The following is a 20,260-nucleotide window of genomic DNA, read 5'->3' on the forward strand; positions in this document are numbered from 1 at the left end:
TCTACATCAAGCAAAGAGTGACGGTTCATTTTTGCATGTATATATATATATATATATATATATATATATATGTGTACATATGCAGAAAGAATGGTTATCTCGTGAACAAAACCACAAAAAAATTTGACAATATAATTTTTCACTTTAAAAGTGAGTGTTATCCCTTTTCCTTTTCTCTGTATATGTATAATGATGAAATTCACGCCAGCCCACCTAGTGGCCACCTACATCTCCCTTCTGAGAGGTGGTGTTGGTGGGGGAGTGATGCAGCTAAGGGGGTACTAGGCTGAAGATTTACCTAGGGTGCACAGAGACCTTGCATTGGCCCTGGATACATCCTGAATTCAGCAGTATTCCATTTGCTGCTAAGAAAGAGTGGGACTTATCCTAAGCAATGCAGGTGTTCACATGTAAAAATACATGCTTACAGTTGCTTTTGCTAACACTTGGGACGGGGTGAGGCTTGATTACAGTATGTCATTACACCATGATTTTCATGATCAAGGATGTCATCAAGTATTGCACCTTCCAAGCAAAATACTGCATTCATTTTTATAAGCAAGGGTTGTTGTTGTTGTTGTTATAAGGTGCCACAAGTGGTCCACAGCACCGTACATACAGTATACGGCAGCAGTTGGACACTACAGCGTACACAGAACATTGCATAACATTACAGTTACCAAGCCATAAACAGAGAAAAGGTAACATTTAGCACTACAATTCTCAGTACACAGGGGGTCATTCCGACCTGATCGCACGCTGCACTACTTCTTCGCAGTGGTGTGATCGGGTCGGAACTGCGCATGCGCGTCATTGCCCGGCGAAGGCTGTCGCCGAGCAATGATGCCTGTTACAAGGAAAGCGGTCACAGCGGCGAACGCAAGAAGATTGACAGAAGGAAGGCGTGTCGGGGTGTCAACTGACCGTTTTCCGGGTGTGGGCCAGCGAACGCAGGCGTGTCCAGGCGTTTTGAGGGCGGATGTCTGACGTCAAACCCAGGACCTGCATCGCTGGATCCGTCGCAAATGGTAAGTAGGTCTAGGGCTGGTCTTGTTTTACATTAAACTTTTTTAGCATAGCAGGGCTGCACAAGCATTTGCAGCCCTTCTATGCTAACATACACTCCCCCATAGGTGGCGTCAGGTTGATCGCACGAACAGCAAAAAGTTGCTACGTGCGATCAACTCGGAATGACCCTCACAGTAAAGCTGGGAAGCAAGGTGAATGAGGAAATAATCAATAAAGAGTGGAACCTGTCTCCAATAGTGACTGCACGAATAGCAGAAGCAGAGGGAGGAGAACCCTGCTCCTAGGAGCTTACAATCAAGGGAAGAGGGGAATCTGGCAAATGACATGAGGGGTGAACATGTGGATGGGGATCTGAGAGCATGAGTTAAGGTGAGGTAGACACAGTGCTGAAAGTAGGGTGGTACGGGGTTGTACAGGGTGGTACGGAGTACCAATAAGAAAGATGGTGGTGGTACGTAGTACCACCAGCCCACCAGTGGGGCATAATTTATTGTATAAGGGGCATTTTTGTGTGTGGGACATAAAATGGTGTTAGTGGCATAACTGTGTGTGGGATAATATGTAATAAGCATTACAGTGTGTGGTATAATATGTAAGGCATTATGGTGTATGGCATAATGTGTAATGGGCATTACGGTTTGTGGCATAATGTGTAATGGGTGTTATGGTGTCTGGCATAATATGTAATGGGCATTACAGTGTGTGGCATAATGTGTAATAAGCATTACGGTGTGTAGCATAATGTGTAATAAGCAAGCATTACGGTGTTTGGCATAATGTGTAAGGGGCATTACAGTGTGTGGCATACTGTTGCCATTCCCCTATTGTCATGTAGCCACTCCCCTATTTTCGTGTGACCCCTCATGACACATGATCATGCCCATTTTTACTTTCAGTACCACTAAGAATAAAATTCTACTTGCACCACTGGGTAGAGATGACTGAGGTAGGAGGGTGGGCTGAGTGACCTAGCGACACAAAAATGTCGTCATCCCCATCTCCCCTTACTGACTCAGGTGAACCTTTGTTTGAAAGAGGTTGGTGCCCGGAGAGGTTATTCTCCAGTGATCATGCATTATCGACAGAGAGCAATTCTGTATTAGAGAAATTATTGTAATTCCATGGTTTGGCAAATATTTTCCCCATCCTTACTTCAATAAACTCCGGGGCAACCTTATTTAAAAGAGGAGAGTCTTCTTTTTCAAATTACGCAGCCGTTGATGGTTACTGACTGGTGATCACTTGCAGGTCAAGTGCAAACAGAAACACTTATAGAACTGGCAGATGGGTACAACACTTAGGGATCTATTTACTATGCCCTGGATAGAGATAAAGGGGACGGAGATAAAGACCCAACCAACCAGCTCCTAACTGTCATTTTTCAAACACAGTTTGTAACATCGCAGTTAAACACTGATTGGCTGGTACTTTATCTCCATCCACTTTATCTCCACCCAAGGCTTAGTAAATAGACCCCTTTATGTGTCTGATATTGCCTTATCTGGCACTGACTGCACACATTTAAAGACACCCTTGTTTGATAAAGGGGAATATTGTATTGGTTGGGAAAGGGGAAGTGGAAGATATACTGCACTAGTTTTTAAATATTCTTTATTATTAATAAAAGAGCCCCATATGACAGTCTCGTCAATTAAATCAACACTGGGGGTGCTGCCACAAATTATATTGTTGCCAATATACAAAGATATGTTCAGAGGGAAGAGGAAAGATTTGGTCTTGCAGTGGCGCACTGATATATAGTAATAATACACATTTAAAATATAACTTTTAATCGCATCTTATTAAAAAGCCCATAACTGTGAAATATTAAAAACTGAAAACAAATGAGAAGACAAAGTGAAACATATAATGTTAAACCACACACCATATACCCTCCTATATTAGTGATGTATTAAAGGACTATTTAATTTCCTGGTACTATGACCTCCAATAGGTATGTTGTGTATACTTCTAGGTTGTATAATTTTTACATTAAAGGATTCCTATATCAATATCCCTGTGTGTTTCCTTCATATAATGTTTCAGCTAAATCGCATATGTAAATACAATTATGTGTGCTGGCTCCAAACTTAGGGGGACATTTACTAAGCAGTGATAAGAGTGGAGTAGTGAGCCAGTACAGAAGTTGCCCATGGCAACCAATCAGCAATGAAGTAACATCTATAATTTGCATACTATAAAATGATACAGAGCTGCTGATTGGTTGATGGGGCAACTTCTCCACTGGTTCTCTTCTCTGCTCTTATCACTGCTTAGTAAATGCCCCCCTTAATCCTGAACCACTATCTGTGGTTATAATGTCGTTTTCCTTATCTTAGGTCTACAATCTACTATAATTATTGTCCACTGCCGGCTGGTGTTCCCCTATAGTTCTCCAGTATAACTGATATGTCCAGATTTAGAGTAATATACGGATTGCTGCTCTAGCATTTGTACAGCAATACAGTTGTGTCATCAAATGACCACTGTTGACATTATCAGCCAACAGTTATCAGCGCTAACTGCCTACACCAAAACTAGCTTGGCCATTACAAACACTATTATTATTACATTTTATTTATAAGGTGCCACAAGGGTTTCACAGCACCGTACAAAGGACAGTACAGGGAGACAAAATTTAACATTACAGTAAATAAATAACAAAAATAGAGTACAGGTAACAAAGAGCACCACAATTCTCAAAACATAATACAGCTTAGATGGAAGTAGCGAATGAGTGATCAGCGTACTACTAGGAGCTTGCGGCCATAGATAGAGACGAGCCTTTACCAACAGTAGAAAAAGTGGGTAAAGATGGTCACTGAGTAGTGGCTCCTTTTAGTAACACTAAAAGGAGCACGTGGGTGACATGTGGGTGTCTTTCAAACAGTGTCCTTTTGTGTGTTTGGTAATCTGTTAAAGCTGGAAAGGGTCCTCCTTTATTCAAAACCTCTGATGGTCCTGTGTGAAATAGCGCCTGAATCACTGTGGGAGGGACTTATATCGAATACAAAACACTTGAGATCTGATACCGGGAAGATTACGTTTTGCCTCATTGTGGAATCCCAAAATGGTGGGGAGATCAGAGTCCCGGCTCAGATACACATGTAAACAGCAAGTTCAAGTGAGTTCGGTTTTCTGAAAACCAGACCCACTCATCACTACTACCATATACACATGCTTACTCACATAAAGTTATGTGTAGGTACAATCCACAGCATAATCATAAGACCCACTCATCACTACTACTGTATAAACATGCTTACTCACAAAGTTATGTGTAGGTACAATCAGTGCCGTAACTAGGCATTTTAGCGCTGTGTGCAAGAAACCGCATTGGCGCCCCCCCCCCATGCAAGAAAGGGGCAGAAAAATATCTAGGGGCGTGGCTTCATGGGGAAGGGCGTGGTCACAAAATGATACCAATTCATACTACGGTGCACAGTAGACTCCATTATTCAAATTACGCTGCACAGTAGCGCCACTACACCAGGTACAGCCCCTTTTACACATTAAGGCAGCCAGTCCCCCCTTTTTACACATTACAGCAGACAGCGTCCCCCTTTTTACACATTACGGCAGACAGCATCCCCCTTTTTACACATTACGGCAGACAGCATCCCCCTTTTTACACCTTACGGCAGACAGCGTTCCCCTTTTTACACATTACGGCAGCCAGTCCCCCTTTTTACACATTGTGGCAGACAGAATAGAGAAAGACAGAGAGATACTTGCCATCTCTCCCCGCTGGCAGTCAGGCTCCTCTGTGCTTGCAGATCCCAGGCAGCCGCAGGGGAGAAGGAGGAGGAGGAGGAGGAGGGGGGAGGGGGACTGGAGCCGCAGCAGCGCTATGTACTTGGTAGAGGCGCCGCTGCAGCAGTCCCCTCTCCTTCCACATTGGCTGGCCGCCGCTGTGAATGCTGGGATGAGGGAAGCGCATCCCAGCATTCACAGCAGCGCCGGGTAGCCAATGCAGAAGGAGAGGGGACTGCTGCAGCGGCGCTACTACCAATTATAAAGCGCTGCTGCGGCTCCAGTCCCCCTCCCTCCTCCTCCTTCCCTGCCTCCGGTGCTGCTTCTCTCCTCCAGCGCGACGCACACAGCACAGAACAGGTGGCTTGTAATGAGTCAATTTGACTCATTACAAGCCGCTGGCCAATGCGCCCTCAGGGAAACTGCGCTGTGTGCCAGGCACACCTGGCACACACGTAGTTACGGTGCTGGGTACAATTCACAGTATAATCAAAAGAAAATTCATATACGTCTTTTTAAAATTATTTACATGCAAAATCTGAAATAAAAGGGAATCTACCCATTTACTAAGTCTTGAGCATTTTGGACATGTGCTGTGTCATACTGAGTAATGAGATTGTGTAGTGTTTCCTTGTTCTTTTGATATATTTAGCTGTAATCTTCTGATGTTTATTGCTAGCATTACCTGCAGGGAGCAGCAACCCTTTAATAAGTAATATTGGCGGTAATTCCAAGTTGATCGCAGCAGGAAATTTTTTAGCAGTTGGGCAAAACCATGGGGGGTTATTCCGAGTTGTTCGCTCGCAAGCTGCTTTTAGCAGCTTTGCACACACTAAGCCGCCGCCTACTGGGAGTGAATCTTAGCATAGTAAAATTGCGAACGAAAGATTAGCAGAATTGCGAATAGACACTTCTTAGCAGTTTCTGAGTAGCTCCAGACTTACTCGGCATCTGCGATCAGTTCAGTCAGTTTCGTTCCTGGTTTGACGTCACAAACACACCCAGCGTTCGCCCAGACACTCCTCCGTTTCTCCAGCCACTCCCGCGTTTTTCCCAGAAACGGTAGCGTTTTTTCGCACACACCCATAAAACGGCCAGTTTCCGCCCAGAAACACTCACTTCCTGTCAATCACATTACGATCACCAGAACGTAGAAAAAACCTTGTAATGCCGTGAGTAAAATACCTAACTGCATAGCAAATTTACTTGGCGCAGTCGCACTGCGGACATTGCGCATGCGCATTAGCAACTAATCGCTCCGTTGCGAAAAAAAAGTAACGAGCGAACAACTCGGAATGACCCACCATGTGCACTGCAGGTGTGGCAGATATAACATTTGCAGAGAGAGTTAGATTTGGGTGGGTTATTTTATTTCTGTGCAGGGTAAATACTGGCTGCTTTATTTTTACACTGCAAATTAGATTGCAGATTGAACACACCATACCCAAATCTAACTCTCTCTGCACATGTTATATCTGCCTCCACTGCAGTGCACATGGGTGGTCATTCCGAGTTGTTCGCTCGCAAGCTGCTTTTAGCAGCTTTGCACACGCTAAGCCGCCACCTACTGGGAGTGAATCTTAGCATAGTAAAATTGCGAACGAAAGATTAGCAGAATTGCGAATAGACACTTCTTAGCAGTTTCTGAGTAGCTCCAGACTTACTCGGCAACTGCGGTCAGTTCAGTCAGTTTCGTTCCTGGTTTGACATCACAAACACTCCCAGCGTTCGCCCAGACACTTCACCGTTTCTCCAGCCACTCCCGCGTTTTTCCCAGAAACGGTAGCGTTTTTTCGCACACACCCATAAAACGGCCAGTTTCCGCCCAGAAACACTCACTTCCTGTCAATCACATTACGATCACCAGAACGAAGAAAAAACCTTGTAATGCCGTGAGTAAAATACCTAACTGCATAGCAAATTTACTTGGTGCAGTCGCAGTGCGAACATTGCGCATGCGCAATTAGCGAAAAATCGCTGCGATGCGAAGAAAATTACAGAGCGAACAACTCGGAATGAGGGCCCTGGTTTTGCCCAATTGCTAACAGAATTCCTGCTGCGATCAACTTGGAATTACCCCCATTGTAGGTGGTTTAATTATACTGCGTTAGCTGAAGCAAAGTAATCACATAATGGGCGGGATGTAATGAAATCTGAGTTCAGCAGCAGCACGGGATGCTGACTGAACTTGAACTTTTAAAGGGGCAATCATGTACAAGGCTTGGTTTAGCCTTGCACATGACTGCCCCTTTTAAAAAAGTATCTGAGTTCGGCCAGCATCTCACACTTCATTACATCCCAGCCAATGATCATCTTTGGCTTACATATTTAATGGTTATTTACGCATCTGTTGATTTTTTGGGAAAAAAATTGTCTTCAGAGCAAAGGTGCAGCAAATTGTTGACATGACATTGAACAAAAGCATATGGTCAACATGATTAAATAAAAAATGTTTTTAACTTTTTCATTCCTTACTATCCAAGTTGACTAGGATTGGGAATAGTAACCTTGCTTGAAGCATATCAGGGGACACTGTACACTAATTGGAGTGAATTAGAGTCTAATTTGACACCAAAAAATAACATGAAAAACCCATGTCGACCATTTTCATGTGTCGACCATTTCTGTGTTGACCTTTTGACCATGTTAACCTTGTGCATGTCAGTTATTTGGTGGCGACCTAGACACTGTTGCCTTTTGTCTGTAGACCTAATATACCATAACCCTTTGGACTATGCCTAATATGATTTCATAATCTTTTTTCTCTGTTCCCTTATGTCATCCTTCTAGCAGCATCACTTGTTTCACACAGTGTACAGACGTACAAATGAACAAAGTACAAATACTCATCTTAGCTCTTAGAAATCACCCTGTAGCTCTGCCTGCATTTTATCAGACCATTCACACACAATGGGGATGACCAGCATCTTTTCATGTTAGTGTATGTTAGAAGGTGGGGATACGGATAGCATCCCGGCATTTGAGATGCTGGCTGTCATGTGACTGACTCCAGAATCAGAACACCACTTGGAATCCTGGCACCGGAACCACCAGCATCCCGAAGGTAAGTATCAGGGTCACAATGGTGGTTAGGGCTAAGGAAGGGTTAGGGTTAGAGGAGTGGTTAGCCGCCACTTCTGGTGTCTTATCCCTAGCCACTCCCCCCTGTGTTTTAGCCGTAGCCACCACCACAGGTGGGATAGGATAGGGGACAGGGGAGAGGTAAAATAATTGCCACGTCCCCTGTCAGCATTCTCATGATCAGGATGCCGGTGTCGGTCACGTGACTGCCGACATCTCCACCGCTAGTAATCTGTATCACACCCAGAAGGTGTGCACTAGATTTTTTGGACCGATTATAACACTGATTTTGTCATTACCTACAAGTTGCAGATGATGTATTTTGTTGTTTGTTATAAACAGAACTACAGTGGAAAGTCAGTCTAAAACTGAGAACTTAATTTCCACACTATAATTCATAGAGGACATTATTATTTCATGGTGTCTTTTGGCTATAACTCTAATTTTGTGCTGTTTTACTATGACACATGTCCCATCATTTCTCTCTCATTCTTGTCTTTGTTTTAGTATTTGTAATAAAAACTCTGTCCTGCCTAGCATATACAGTATTACAGAATTATTCACAGCAAAGTAAAACTTCCTGCGGCAGAGTTATGTTATAAAATGTGATGCAAGCAGCTGTAACAGGACCTTAGCTGTGAGAATACACTGTATTGTTATATACAGTGAACAGTAAAACATTCTAATATTATTAACCATTTTTGATCCACCTATGTACTGTATTGCACACTGTGCATGTCAACATGTACCAAGAAGAGTTTTACTCAGATTTACTGTAAATTCCATTAGCAACAATAATGTTCTCTAAGTGTGGCTGTGTTTATATGATTTTTAAATGATCTTTTCACTTCATCTAACCTTTTTTATTTTAAGGACATCCTGGTTATCTTCAGAGGTTACAGTGAAGGGAAATCTCGATAGAATTACTGTGAATCTGTGAGAGAAAGAAGAAAAAAAATAAATAAATACATTTTATATATATACACACACACACACACACACACACACACACACACACACACACACACACACACTGTATGTATATATATATATATATATATATATATATATTTAGTTGTTTAACTATCCTGCATATTAAAGATCACCCGAATTGTACAATATTTCTGGTAATAATCCTGCTTTTATTTTTTTTGTCTTCTAGATGAAATGAATGACCAGCAGAACACCCTCTCCTATATCCTCATCAATCCTTCTCCAGACACCAGGCTGGAACTGAATGATGTCGTGTAAGTCAAGATAGAAGAGCACAGAGATCTCATCCACTCTGCCTGTTTTCAATCTTTCATGCAACAGTTCACTTCATGCCACCCAGTTCCCATCACTATTCTGTGCAATTATTTTTAACCTCACCTGTGACACAGAGAAGCAGATTTGTAAGAAGTCAGCACTAGAAATAGTGGCAGAATGAATTTTGCATCTCCCGTGAGTCTTGTACATACATTGTCACTAGACAAATATGTTCAATAATATTTTGAACAAGAACATTTATGTCTTTAAAATGAAACCTAGACGAATATAAAAAAAAAAAGCCAATGCTGGATGAAGCAAAACAAGATGGGAAAACTGCTAAGAGATGATAGCATGAATTAGCACAGTTACCACGTGTAAAGCACCTTTCTTATATTGGGGGTAATTCTGAGTTGATCGCAGCAGGAACTTTTTTAGCAGTTGGGCAAAACCATGGCCCTCATTCCGAGTTGTTCGCTCGTTCTTTTTCTTCACATCGGTGCGATAACTCGCAAACTGCGCATGCGCAATGTTCGCAGTACGTCTGCGCCAAGTAAATTAGCACAAAAGTTTGGTATTTTACTCATGGCTTAACGAAGATTTTTCATCGTTCTGATGATCGGAGTGTGATTGACAGGAAGTGGGTGTTTCTGGGCGGAAACTGACCGTTTTATGGGTGTGTGCGTAAAAACGCAGGCGTTTCAGGGAAAAACTCGGCTTAGCGTGTGCAAAGCTGCTAAAAGCAGCTAGCGAGCGAACAACTCGGAATGAGGGCCCATGTGCACTGCAGGGGAGACAGATATAACATGTGCAGAGAGAGTTAGATTTGGGTGGGTTATTTTGTTTCTGTGCAGGGTAAATACTGGCTGCTTTAGTTTTACACTGCAATTTAGATTGCAGATTGAACTCACCACACCCAAATCTAACTCTCTCTACGTATGTTATATCTGCCTCCCCTGCAGTGCACATGGTTTTGCCCAACTGCTAACAAAATTCCTGCTGCGATCAACTTGGAATTACCCCCATTATGTGTTATACTGCACATCTTGTATGGAATGTCCTTTGGGCTATCTTTGATCGACAGATGAAATAGAAACTTGTAGTACAACTAGAATGCTGTAATATATACAAAGGTTTTGCCACTCTGTGCAGTGTATAGTACATAGTTGCCTACCCTCCCACATTCTACAGGAGACTTCCTGAAATAGCAGCAATCTCCCTGACTCCCTGAATAGACTATCAATCTCCCTGATTGCACCTTATCCCCATTATGAAGCTGTTACATTCTTGGGGAAATGGAAATCAGAGATACATACAGTACATTCAAATGGGATCATCAGTGCATTGGTGCCTCAGTGCAATGCATCGGGATCAGTACTAAATGCCGCCGGCCGGAATCCCGGCGGTCGAAATACTGATGCCGGAATCCTGACCACACAATCCCGACAGGGGTGACGAGCGGAACGCAGCCCCTTGCGGGCTCGCTTCGCTCGCCACGCTGCGGGCACGGTGCCTCGCTACGCTCGGCACACTATTATATTCTCCCTCTATGGGTGTCGTGGACACCCACGGAGGGAGAATATGTCGGGATTGTGGCGGTCGGGATTCCGGCGTCGGCATTTCGACCGCCGGGATTCCGGCCGGCGGCATCTTGACCGCATCCCAATGCATCCCTGCATTGGTTGTAATGCATAATGATCACTAAGGCTGGCTATATGCATTTTAAATAAGGTTTCTTGTGGCCACTTACAGTATATGGAACCTCTTGTAAAACACAATACACAAACAAATCCTGAAAAATATCAGAGTCTTCTTAAACAAGTAGATCTTACTAACTTTGGGGCTCATTTACATTTGAATCTAAGTCATTTTTATGACATGCCTCTCAAATGTAGCAGTACACTCCCGCGCTGATAGGTGTCGCTTTCACAATCTCCTTTAAATGCTTTTTCAAAAGTAGGCAAGTATGGTATAGTATTACTGTATATATGCAGTTTCCACAATCCAATTGAATGTCCTTGAAATATCTCTAAAATACTGAATTACTTCAGTGTTCTGATACTTAATTGTAATATTCTCATCAGGTGTGTCAGAACATATATAAGTTTTTGGGGGGCAAGTTAGATTCTCATTTTGGTGCCCCTGGGGGTGGAGCCACTGGGGAGGAGAAAGTACTATGGGGATGAAATGGAGGTGGCACCACGGTGGGGAGGAGGTGGGCAGAAAAGGAGAGTGTCAGGGACCATGAATAGAAAGAGGGAGAGAGCGACAAAGTGTCAGGGAGAGAGACAGTTTCAGGGAGATAGAGAAGGATAGTGTCAGGTAGAGAGAGAGACAGTGCAGGGAGAGAGAGTAGCAAAATAAGAGAGTTAGGGAGAGAGAGATAGGAGCAAGAGGAGAGAGAGTGTTAGTGAGAGAGTGGGACAGGGAGAGAGAAAGGGAGTGGTGCGAGATGGAGAAACACTACCTGATTGCACAGCATAGCCACAGGTCTCTCATGGAGTTGGGCACTCCTCGGCATTTGGTCACACCCCTAAACAGCTGCAAATCGCGGCACTGCTTTGCTGGGAGTTGGGGGTGAGGGAGCGTTGCTTGGTCCCTGCCCTGCATGGAGGTTGTAATGTGCGGTCTGTCAACTGACAGCACATCCGACGCCTATGATCCTCGTTTAAATAACAGCTGCATCTCTAGGGGGACTTACTATTACACAAGCTCAATATTAGCTTAATCACAATATGTTATCAATCTTGAGGCAGGATGTACTAACCTCTCCCGCTGCGGTTTTAGGGTTACTCCTTGTTAGTTGTTTTCCTCTTGCTGCCCGGCGCTCCCCAACACTCCCTGTCGTTTCCATGTCACACTGGCCATCACTGTGGTCTGCCATAATCACCGCCGCGGCCACTGATCCCTCCACAGCTGTTGTTCAGTGCTGCGCTCCCCCTGTCAGTGAGTCGCACATGTGCAGTAGTCGCAGTAGTAGGAAGCAGAGACTACTGCGCATGCGTGACTCACTAAAGCTTACTCAGTTGACTGATATTGCAAACATTGTAACTGATGGTTGTGATGGTGATCTGTTGCTGCGACCTCAAACTTTAGACACAGCAGCAATGCTGTTAGCTTCCATCTCCGAATTGTTCCCTATGTCTTTATGGAATGGTAGTGGTAAAGCATCTTATAATCAAAAAATGCTGTGTGACTATTAGGATAGCATAAATGAAAATCATGACTGGGACATAGCTATACCGGGATATACTTTATTTAGGAAGGACAGAATTGGAAAAATCGGAGGAGGGGTAGCAATGTATGTAAAAAAAGCATAAATACTACCTTAATACAAAGTATTGAAGAAAAAACTGAGGCCCTTTGGGTGACCATAGAAACAGGGGAGAAGTCGATTATTCGTATTGGCATGATATAAAGGTCACCAGGTCAGGAAGAGGAACTCGACAAGAACCTATTGCAGGACATAACTAAAATGGCATTAAAAGGAGAGGTAATAATCATGGGAGACTTTAATCTTCCTGAAGTAAACTGGGAGGTGTCTGTTGCTTGTTCCACTAGAAGTAGGGACATTTTAAATTCCCTTCAGGGAGCATCCCTTCACCAATTGGTGAGGGAGCCCACTAGGAAAGATGCTATATTAGACTTAATACTTACAAATGGAGACAGAATATCAGACGTAAAAGTGAATGAAAACTTGGGATCCAGTGATCATCAAGCAGTATGGTTCAGCATAAAACAGAGACTGACTCATCCCATACAAAAACAAAGTGTTGGATTTTAGGAAGGCTGATTTTGTAGGGATGGGAAAATGTGTAAGTTATTCTTTGGCAGAGTGGAGGAATGTAGAAGCAGTGCAGGAGAGGTAGGAAACATTAAAATGTGCAATATTAAAGGCAACAGACCTTTGTATCAAAAGTGTTAGGAAAAACACAAGGAAAAGGAAGCCAGTGTGGTTTGCGAAAGAAGTAGCAAATAGTGTGAAAGCAAAAAGAGGGCTTTTAGGAAATAAAAGCAGATACAAAATAATGAAGACAAAGAGATATATCTTGTTAGACAGAAAGAGACTAAGAAGGTAATCAGATGTGAAAAGGCACAAGCTGAGGAGAAAATGGCCCAGTCAGTGGGTAAAGGAGGCAAAACTTTTTTTAGGTATATAAGCAAAGGGAGAAAAATAAAAGGCGGAATAATAAAACTAAAGACAGAGACTGGGAGTCTTGGTGAGGGAGACAATGTAATAGCAGATCATCTTAATAATTATTTTTGCTCAGTATTTACTACTGAAAGAGAGGGGAAGGGCCACAGTTAAATTGCAGGAATATTCAGGAAAATGAAACAAGTACATTTACAGAGGAGAAGGTCCTAACAGAACTCTCAAAGCTGAAAGTGGACAAATCTATGGGGCCAGATGGGATACATCCAAGGATACTAAAAGAACTTAAAGAGGTGCTGGTAGCACCATTGACAAAATTATTCAATCAGTCATTAGCTACAGGAGTAATTCCAGAGGACTGGAAAAGAGCAAACATAGTCCCACTGCACAAAATTGGAAGCAAGGAAGAGGCAAACAACTACAGACCAGTGAGTCTTACATCAGTAGTAGGGACATTGATGGAAACACTCTTAATAGAAAGAGTTGTAGATTATCACAAATCTGGCAATTTACAGGATCCCAAACAGCATGGATTCACTGGGGGGAGATCATGTCAAACAAATCTTATTGACTTTTTTGACTGTGTGACTAAAGTGATGAATAAAGGTGGAGCCATGGATATAGCTTATCTAGACTTTAGTAAGGATTTTGACACTGTTCCACATCGCAGACTGCTAAATAAACTTAAAAGTTTGAAATTGGATATTAGGATTAATGAATGGATAAGATCTTGGTTGAAGGATAGAAAACAGAGAGTTGTGGTAAATGGAGTGCATTCACAGGAGGGAAATGTTACCAGTGGAGTACCCCAGGGATCTCTATTTGGAACAGTGCTTTTTAATATCTTCATTGGTGACATTGCAAATGGCATTAAAGGAAAAGTATGCATTTTTGCAGATGACACTAAGGTATGCAACAGGGTAGACACACCCGGTGGGGTAAAACAAATGATTGAGGTTCTAGGTAGACTAGAGGAATGGTCAAGAGTGTGGCAATTACAGTTTAATGCCAAAAAATGCAAAATCATGCACTTGGGTCTCAAAATCCAAAGGCTAAATATAGTATTAATGGCACTATACTGGAAACTACTGAGGAGGAAAGGGATCTAAGAGTCACTATTTCAGGTGACTTCAGGTGACTTAAAGGCAGGTAAGCAATGTAACAAAGCAATGAGGTAGGCTAGTCAGATGCTTGGCTGCATTGGGAGAGGAATCAGCAGCAGAAAGAAAGAAGTAATAATGCCACTGTATAGGTCATTGGTACGGCCTCATCTAGAATACTGTGTTCAATTCTGGAGGTCATATCTTCAAAAGGATATTAATACCAGGGCCGGTTCTTGCCCTTGCGGCGCCCCGGGCAAAAGTTAGGGGTGTGGCTTAACATGGGGGCGTGGTCAGTCACGCCCCCCATTTGTAGCGCCGCTGAAAAGAAGAAAAAAAGAAGTATACTTACTGTACCCCGCTCCTGTTTCCAGACACTGCAGACCAGCGCCGCTCTTCTCCTCGGATCTATGGGAGAGACGTCAGTCATGACGTCTCTCCCATAGCACAGCATAAGCGCTAGAGGTCAATTATGACCCCTAGCGTCTATGCCACAATGCTGTGCGGTGCGCGATGACGTCATCGCGCACCGCACACCAAAGGTCCTCTCCATGAAGGGAAACTAGACGCTTAGCGTCTGATTCCCTTCAGAGCGGGGGAGGACCAGCGCCACGAAGGGAAACCAGACGCATAGCGTCTGGTTCCCTTCTCACAGCGGGAGGGGGGGCACAGCGGGGGGACACTGCTGGGGTGCACACTGACAGTGGAGGAGCTTGCCATGGTGCGGCGCCCTCCGGATGGCGCCGGCGCCCTCCGGAAGGCGGCGCCCCGGGCAAAAGTCCTGCTTGCCCGTGGCAAGATCCGCCACTGATTAATACATTAGAAACTGTACAAAGAAAGGCAACTAAAATGGTGCATGGCCTACATCACAAAACATACTCAATATGTATAGTTTGGAGCAGAGAAGGGAAAGGGGAGATATGATATAAACTTTAAAATTAGTGATGTGCAATGGAAATTTTTCGGGTTTTGTGTTTTGGTTTTGGATTCGGTTACGCAGCCGTGTTTTGGATTCGGACGCGTTTTGGCAAAACCTCCCTGAAAATTTTTTGTCGGATTCGGGTGTGTTTTGGATTCGTTTTTTTTACAGAAACCCCTCAAAAACAGCTTAAATCATAGAATTTGGGGGTCATTTTGATCCCATAGTATTATTAACCTCAATAACCATAATTTCCACTCATTTCCAGTCTATTCTGAACACCTCACAATATTATTTTTAGTCCTAAAATTTGCACCGAGGTCGCTGGATGACTAAGCTAAGCGACCGAAGTGGCCGACACAAACACCTGGCCCATCTAGGAGTGGCACTGCAGTGTCAGACAGGATGGCCAATTTAAAAAATAGTCCCCAAACAGCACATGATGCAAAGAAGAAAAGAGGTGCACCAAGGTCGCTGGATGGCTAAGCTAAGCGACCCAAGTGGCCGACACAAACACCTGGCCCACCTAGGTGTGGCACTGCAGTTTTCTAGCGAGAGGATGAGTGCTTCCATCCTCATGTGAATCTGAACCACTAGCCATGAACATAGGCCAGGGCCTCAGCCGTTCCTTGCCACTCCGTGTCGTAAATGGCATATTGGCAAGTTTACGCTTCTCATCAGATGCTTTTAATTTTGATTTTTGGGTCATTTTACTGAACTTTTGTAGTATACTTGACGACACAGAGGTAGAGCAATGGACTACTGTACCGTACTGCTATATATATATATATATATATATATATATACTGGTGGTCAGCAAAATTCTGCACCCTATATGGCAGGGATGGGGAACCTTCGGCCCTCCAGCTGTTGTTGAACTACACATCCCAGCATGCCCTGCAACAGTTTTAGCATGGCCAAATAGCAAAACTGTAGCAAGGCATGCTGGTATGTGTAGTTCAACAACAGCTGGAGGGCCGAAGGTTCCCCATCCCTGCTATATGGAGTAGTGATGAGCGGGTTCTGTTCCTCGAAATCCGAACCCCCCCGAATGAATACGAATCTCGCGAGAATCCGACAGCGGGATGATGACGTTCGGTCGCGTTTGGGTTAACCGAGCAAGGCGGGAAGATCCGAGTCTGCCTTGGACCCGTGTAAAATGGGTGAAGTTCGGGGGGGGGGGGGGGGGGGGTGGTCGTATTTCGAGGAACCGAACCCGCTCATCACTATTTAAAATATATCAAGGGTTTTAGCAAAGTCCAGGAGGGAAACATTCTCCACATGAAGAGAAGCAATAGGACACGAGGACATGCACTGAGACTGGAGGGGGGGGTTCAGGGGAAATTTGAGGAAAAATTACTTCACAGAAAGGGTAGTGGACAAGTGGATTAGCCTCCCATCAGAGATGGTAGAGGCTAAAACAGTGGAGCAATTTAAACATGCATGGGATAGATATAAGGATATCCTTACAAAGAAATAAGGATCAAACAAGGTTAGAGAAAAAAATAATGTAAAAAAAAAAAAAGGCCCAGACTAGATGGGCCAAGTGGTTCTTATCTGCCGTCAAATTCTATGTTTCTATTAATGAAGTAGACTTTTCCTTGCAGCACTTGTGAAAAAATAATATCACCTAGCTATTATAACATTTTATTGATACTCAAATCTACCTATCCTACCTGATTTGTCACCATCTGTATTGGTTCATGTCGCTGAATGGATTTCTGCCATTATATCTTTGTCGATATCACCTCACCACCTTGCCACCTCAACCTTAATATTTCCAAAACAGAATTGAATATATTTCCACTGGTCAATAATAGTTACCAACAAGATATCTCTATTACTGATGTTATCCTAGCAATCAACCCTACCTCACAAGTTCACTGCCTAGGTGTAATTCTTGACTCTGAACTGTACTTTGCTCCCACATTCAATCTGTCTTAAATCAAGTTACATAAGTATCTTCGCTCATGTAAAAATATCTCCCTAACACACTTTGTCGGCTCTGCACAAGATCTGTGTCTCTTATCCACATGCATACTCATTTCTCACTCCCACTCAAAATGACAGGACTTTTTCTGGACTGCATCTACTCTGTAGAATGCCCTCCCATGCACAATAAGACTCTCCTCTAGTCTCAAAACTTTCAAGCATTCCCTGAAAACTCACCTCTTCAGGCAAGCTTATCAAATTGCAAACCCACCCACATAACCTTCAATGCCTCCCTATCTAATTGCATCCCCTCTGTACAGTCCTCACATAACATCACATATTTTGTCTTTCTTCACTTTCACATCCTCCTGACCCTTGGCCAACATTGCTGGGTGACCATATTATACAGTTCATTAAGAACCTTTGCAATCTGGTGAACCATTATGCAATAGGTAGCATTTATCCTTGTGTATCAATGCCTATTTCCCTATAGATTGTAAGCTAGTGAGCAGGGCCTTCCTACCTCTGTCAGTCTGTAATTTCCCAGTTTTGTTCAATTACTGTTGTTCCAATTGTAAAGCACTACGGAATATGCTGCGCTATACAGTATAAGAAGCTGTTAATAAAAATAACAATAAAAATAATATTGAATGTTTATTAACCACTTAACTGGCATGGCCAGATCACATGCGAACGCACTGCCCCACTGTGTCCCCCAGTTTTTAATTAGAAGATCTGTTCCGCAGATGTGCATAATATAAAATATAAAAAAAAATATACTTCTTAAACTATATAAAAAAAAAACAACACAATTTTATCAACTAATTTGAAGGGAACATTCATTCGTCAGTTTAGTGGTTAACCTACTGTACATTGGAGTAATGCATTTTTCTGATCATTAATATTACTGTATCAGTGGTGACAGTACTTTACCTTCGATTCAAAAATGACATCTCAACATTGAAAGCATTATTCCTGTATATTTTTTCCAATGCAGTATTTAAAAGCTTTGCAAATAGATTTTAATCTGCTGGTTATTTTCTGATGTAAATGGGTGGCAGGGTCAGCATTTAGTGTTAATTCAGAGTACGCTGACAGTTCGTTCCTGAACGCTGAACAGTTTCTAGGGACTGAGTTAGCAAAGCAAGTATTTAAACACTTCTGCAAAGTGCAGTTCTGTAGCAGCTGTTAAAAAAGCACTTATTCAGCATGACTGCACATTTCAAGCCAGACTGAATTAAAAGCCATTAAATTGTAAAATGGAAGGAGAGAGCTGCTTCTGAGGATGTCACACCTTAATATTTCTAATAGCTGTTTCACAAATTGCAATATGCTTAAATTCTTTCCGATTGATAGTCCAGTAGTCAAGGGAACGTAAACCTGTGGTTTTGATCTACACATTTCGGGGGACATTTACTTAGCAGTGATAACAGTGGAAAAGTGAGCCAGTGGAGAAGTGGCCCCATCAACCAATCAGCAGCTCTGTATCATTTTATATTATGCAAATTATAGACGTTACTTCAGCGCTGATTGGTTGCCATGGGCAACTTCTCCACTGGCTCTCTTCTCCGCTCTTATCACTGCTTAGTAAATGTCCCCCTCAGTCTTTTATACTATATTTAAATACCTTTTTCAACAGTTTTATATAGCACAGAAGATATATCAGTTTTTAGCTAACTTCCTTAGAGACTAAAGGCCTCCATACAAGAGCAATCAGAAAAAAGTAATTTGCAGATTCTGAGATTAATTTTCCCCAGTTTAAAGATTTCCCAATCCACCAATCTGCACCCATACCTTACAGATACTTTTCAGTGATTTGCAGATCATTTTCGGCTAATACAGATCTGCCAATTTTGAAAGGCTCATCATTTTACTAGTAAAGATCTGCAAATCTGCTGATTGTTGCCATACAATAGCAATCTACAGTCCCAATTGATATGCGAGATTAAACTAGGGATGAGCGGGTTCGGTTCTCTGAGAACCAAACCCTACCGGACTTTACCATTTGAGAGAAAGAGGCAAAACGTCATCACCCCGCTGTCGGATTCTCACGGGATTTGGATTCCATATAAGAAGCCGCGCGTCGCGGCCATTTTCACACCAGTCTTGGAGAGTGTAGTGAGAGGACGTGTCTCCGTCCTCAGTGTCTGTGTGTGGGCGGGAAAGTGAGGTGGCGAGTCTAGTGCTGTCTTGTGCTGCTCAGTCCAGTGTAGTCAGTGTCTTATGCTGCATCAGTCCAGCCAGTCACAGTGGTGGTGTCCTCTGCTGCTGTATGTCCCCAGTGCTGCTGGCTGCTGTATAAGTCCTTTGCAGTTTTGCTGTGTTGTCTTGCATCAGACCAGGGGTAGTGTCTCTCTTGTGCAGCATCAGTCCAGTGACCAGTCACAATGGTGGTGTCCTCTGCTGCCATATATCAAGTGTTACAGGCGTATAATACTAGTGATATTGCAGCATAATTACAGTGATATTGCAATATAATTCCCGTGATACTGGTGTATAATTACAGTGATATTGTCGTATAATTCTCGGGATACTGGCGTATAATTCCTGTGATATTGCCGTATGATTACAGTGATATTGCAGCATAATTACAGTGATATTGCAATATAATTCCCGTGATACTGGTGTATAATTACAGTGATATTGTCGTATAATTCTCGGGATACTGGCGTATAATTCCTGTGATATTGCCGTATGATTACAGTGATATTGCCGTATAATTCCATTGATACTGGCGTATAATTCCTGTGATATTGCCGTATAATTCCAATGATATTGCCATAGAATTCGTGTGATACTGGCGTATAATTCATATGATATTGCCATATAATTCCAGTGATATTGCCATATAATTCCCGTGATACTGCCATATACAGTAATTCCAGTTATCCTGCCGTATAATTCCATATAAATCCATATAATTCCGTATAAATCCAGTCCAGTGGTACTGCCATATAAATTCAGTGTGTCAGAATCCGTTTGTATTTCCCTCTGTAGGAACATATTCACAGGGACTAATATTCTCAGCACAATAGCAGGTTTATT

General features: G+C 42.9%; 1 protein-coding gene across 2 annotated transcripts in view; it reads left to right on the plus strand.

The window, feature by feature from the left end:
* Positions 1 to 20,260, plus strand: part of LOC134957937 (potassium channel subfamily T member 2) — a 1,656,739-nt gene that overhangs the window by 1,615,710 nt on the left and 20,769 nt on the right. For both annotated transcript variants that reach the window (XM_063940188.1, XM_063940189.1), the window contains one exon: positions 9,026 to 9,110. In XM_063940188.1, coding sequence (XP_063796258.1) covers positions 9,026 to 9,110 — 85 coding nt within the window. The remainder of the gene's footprint in view (positions 1 to 9,025; positions 9,111 to 20,260) is intronic.

The sequence above is a fragment of the Pseudophryne corroboree genome, chromosome 9 (assembly GCF_028390025.1).
Source record: "Pseudophryne corroboree isolate aPseCor3 chromosome 9, aPseCor3.hap2, whole genome shotgun sequence".
Taxonomy (NCBI): domain Eukaryota; kingdom Metazoa; phylum Chordata; class Amphibia; order Anura; family Myobatrachidae; genus Pseudophryne; species Pseudophryne corroboree.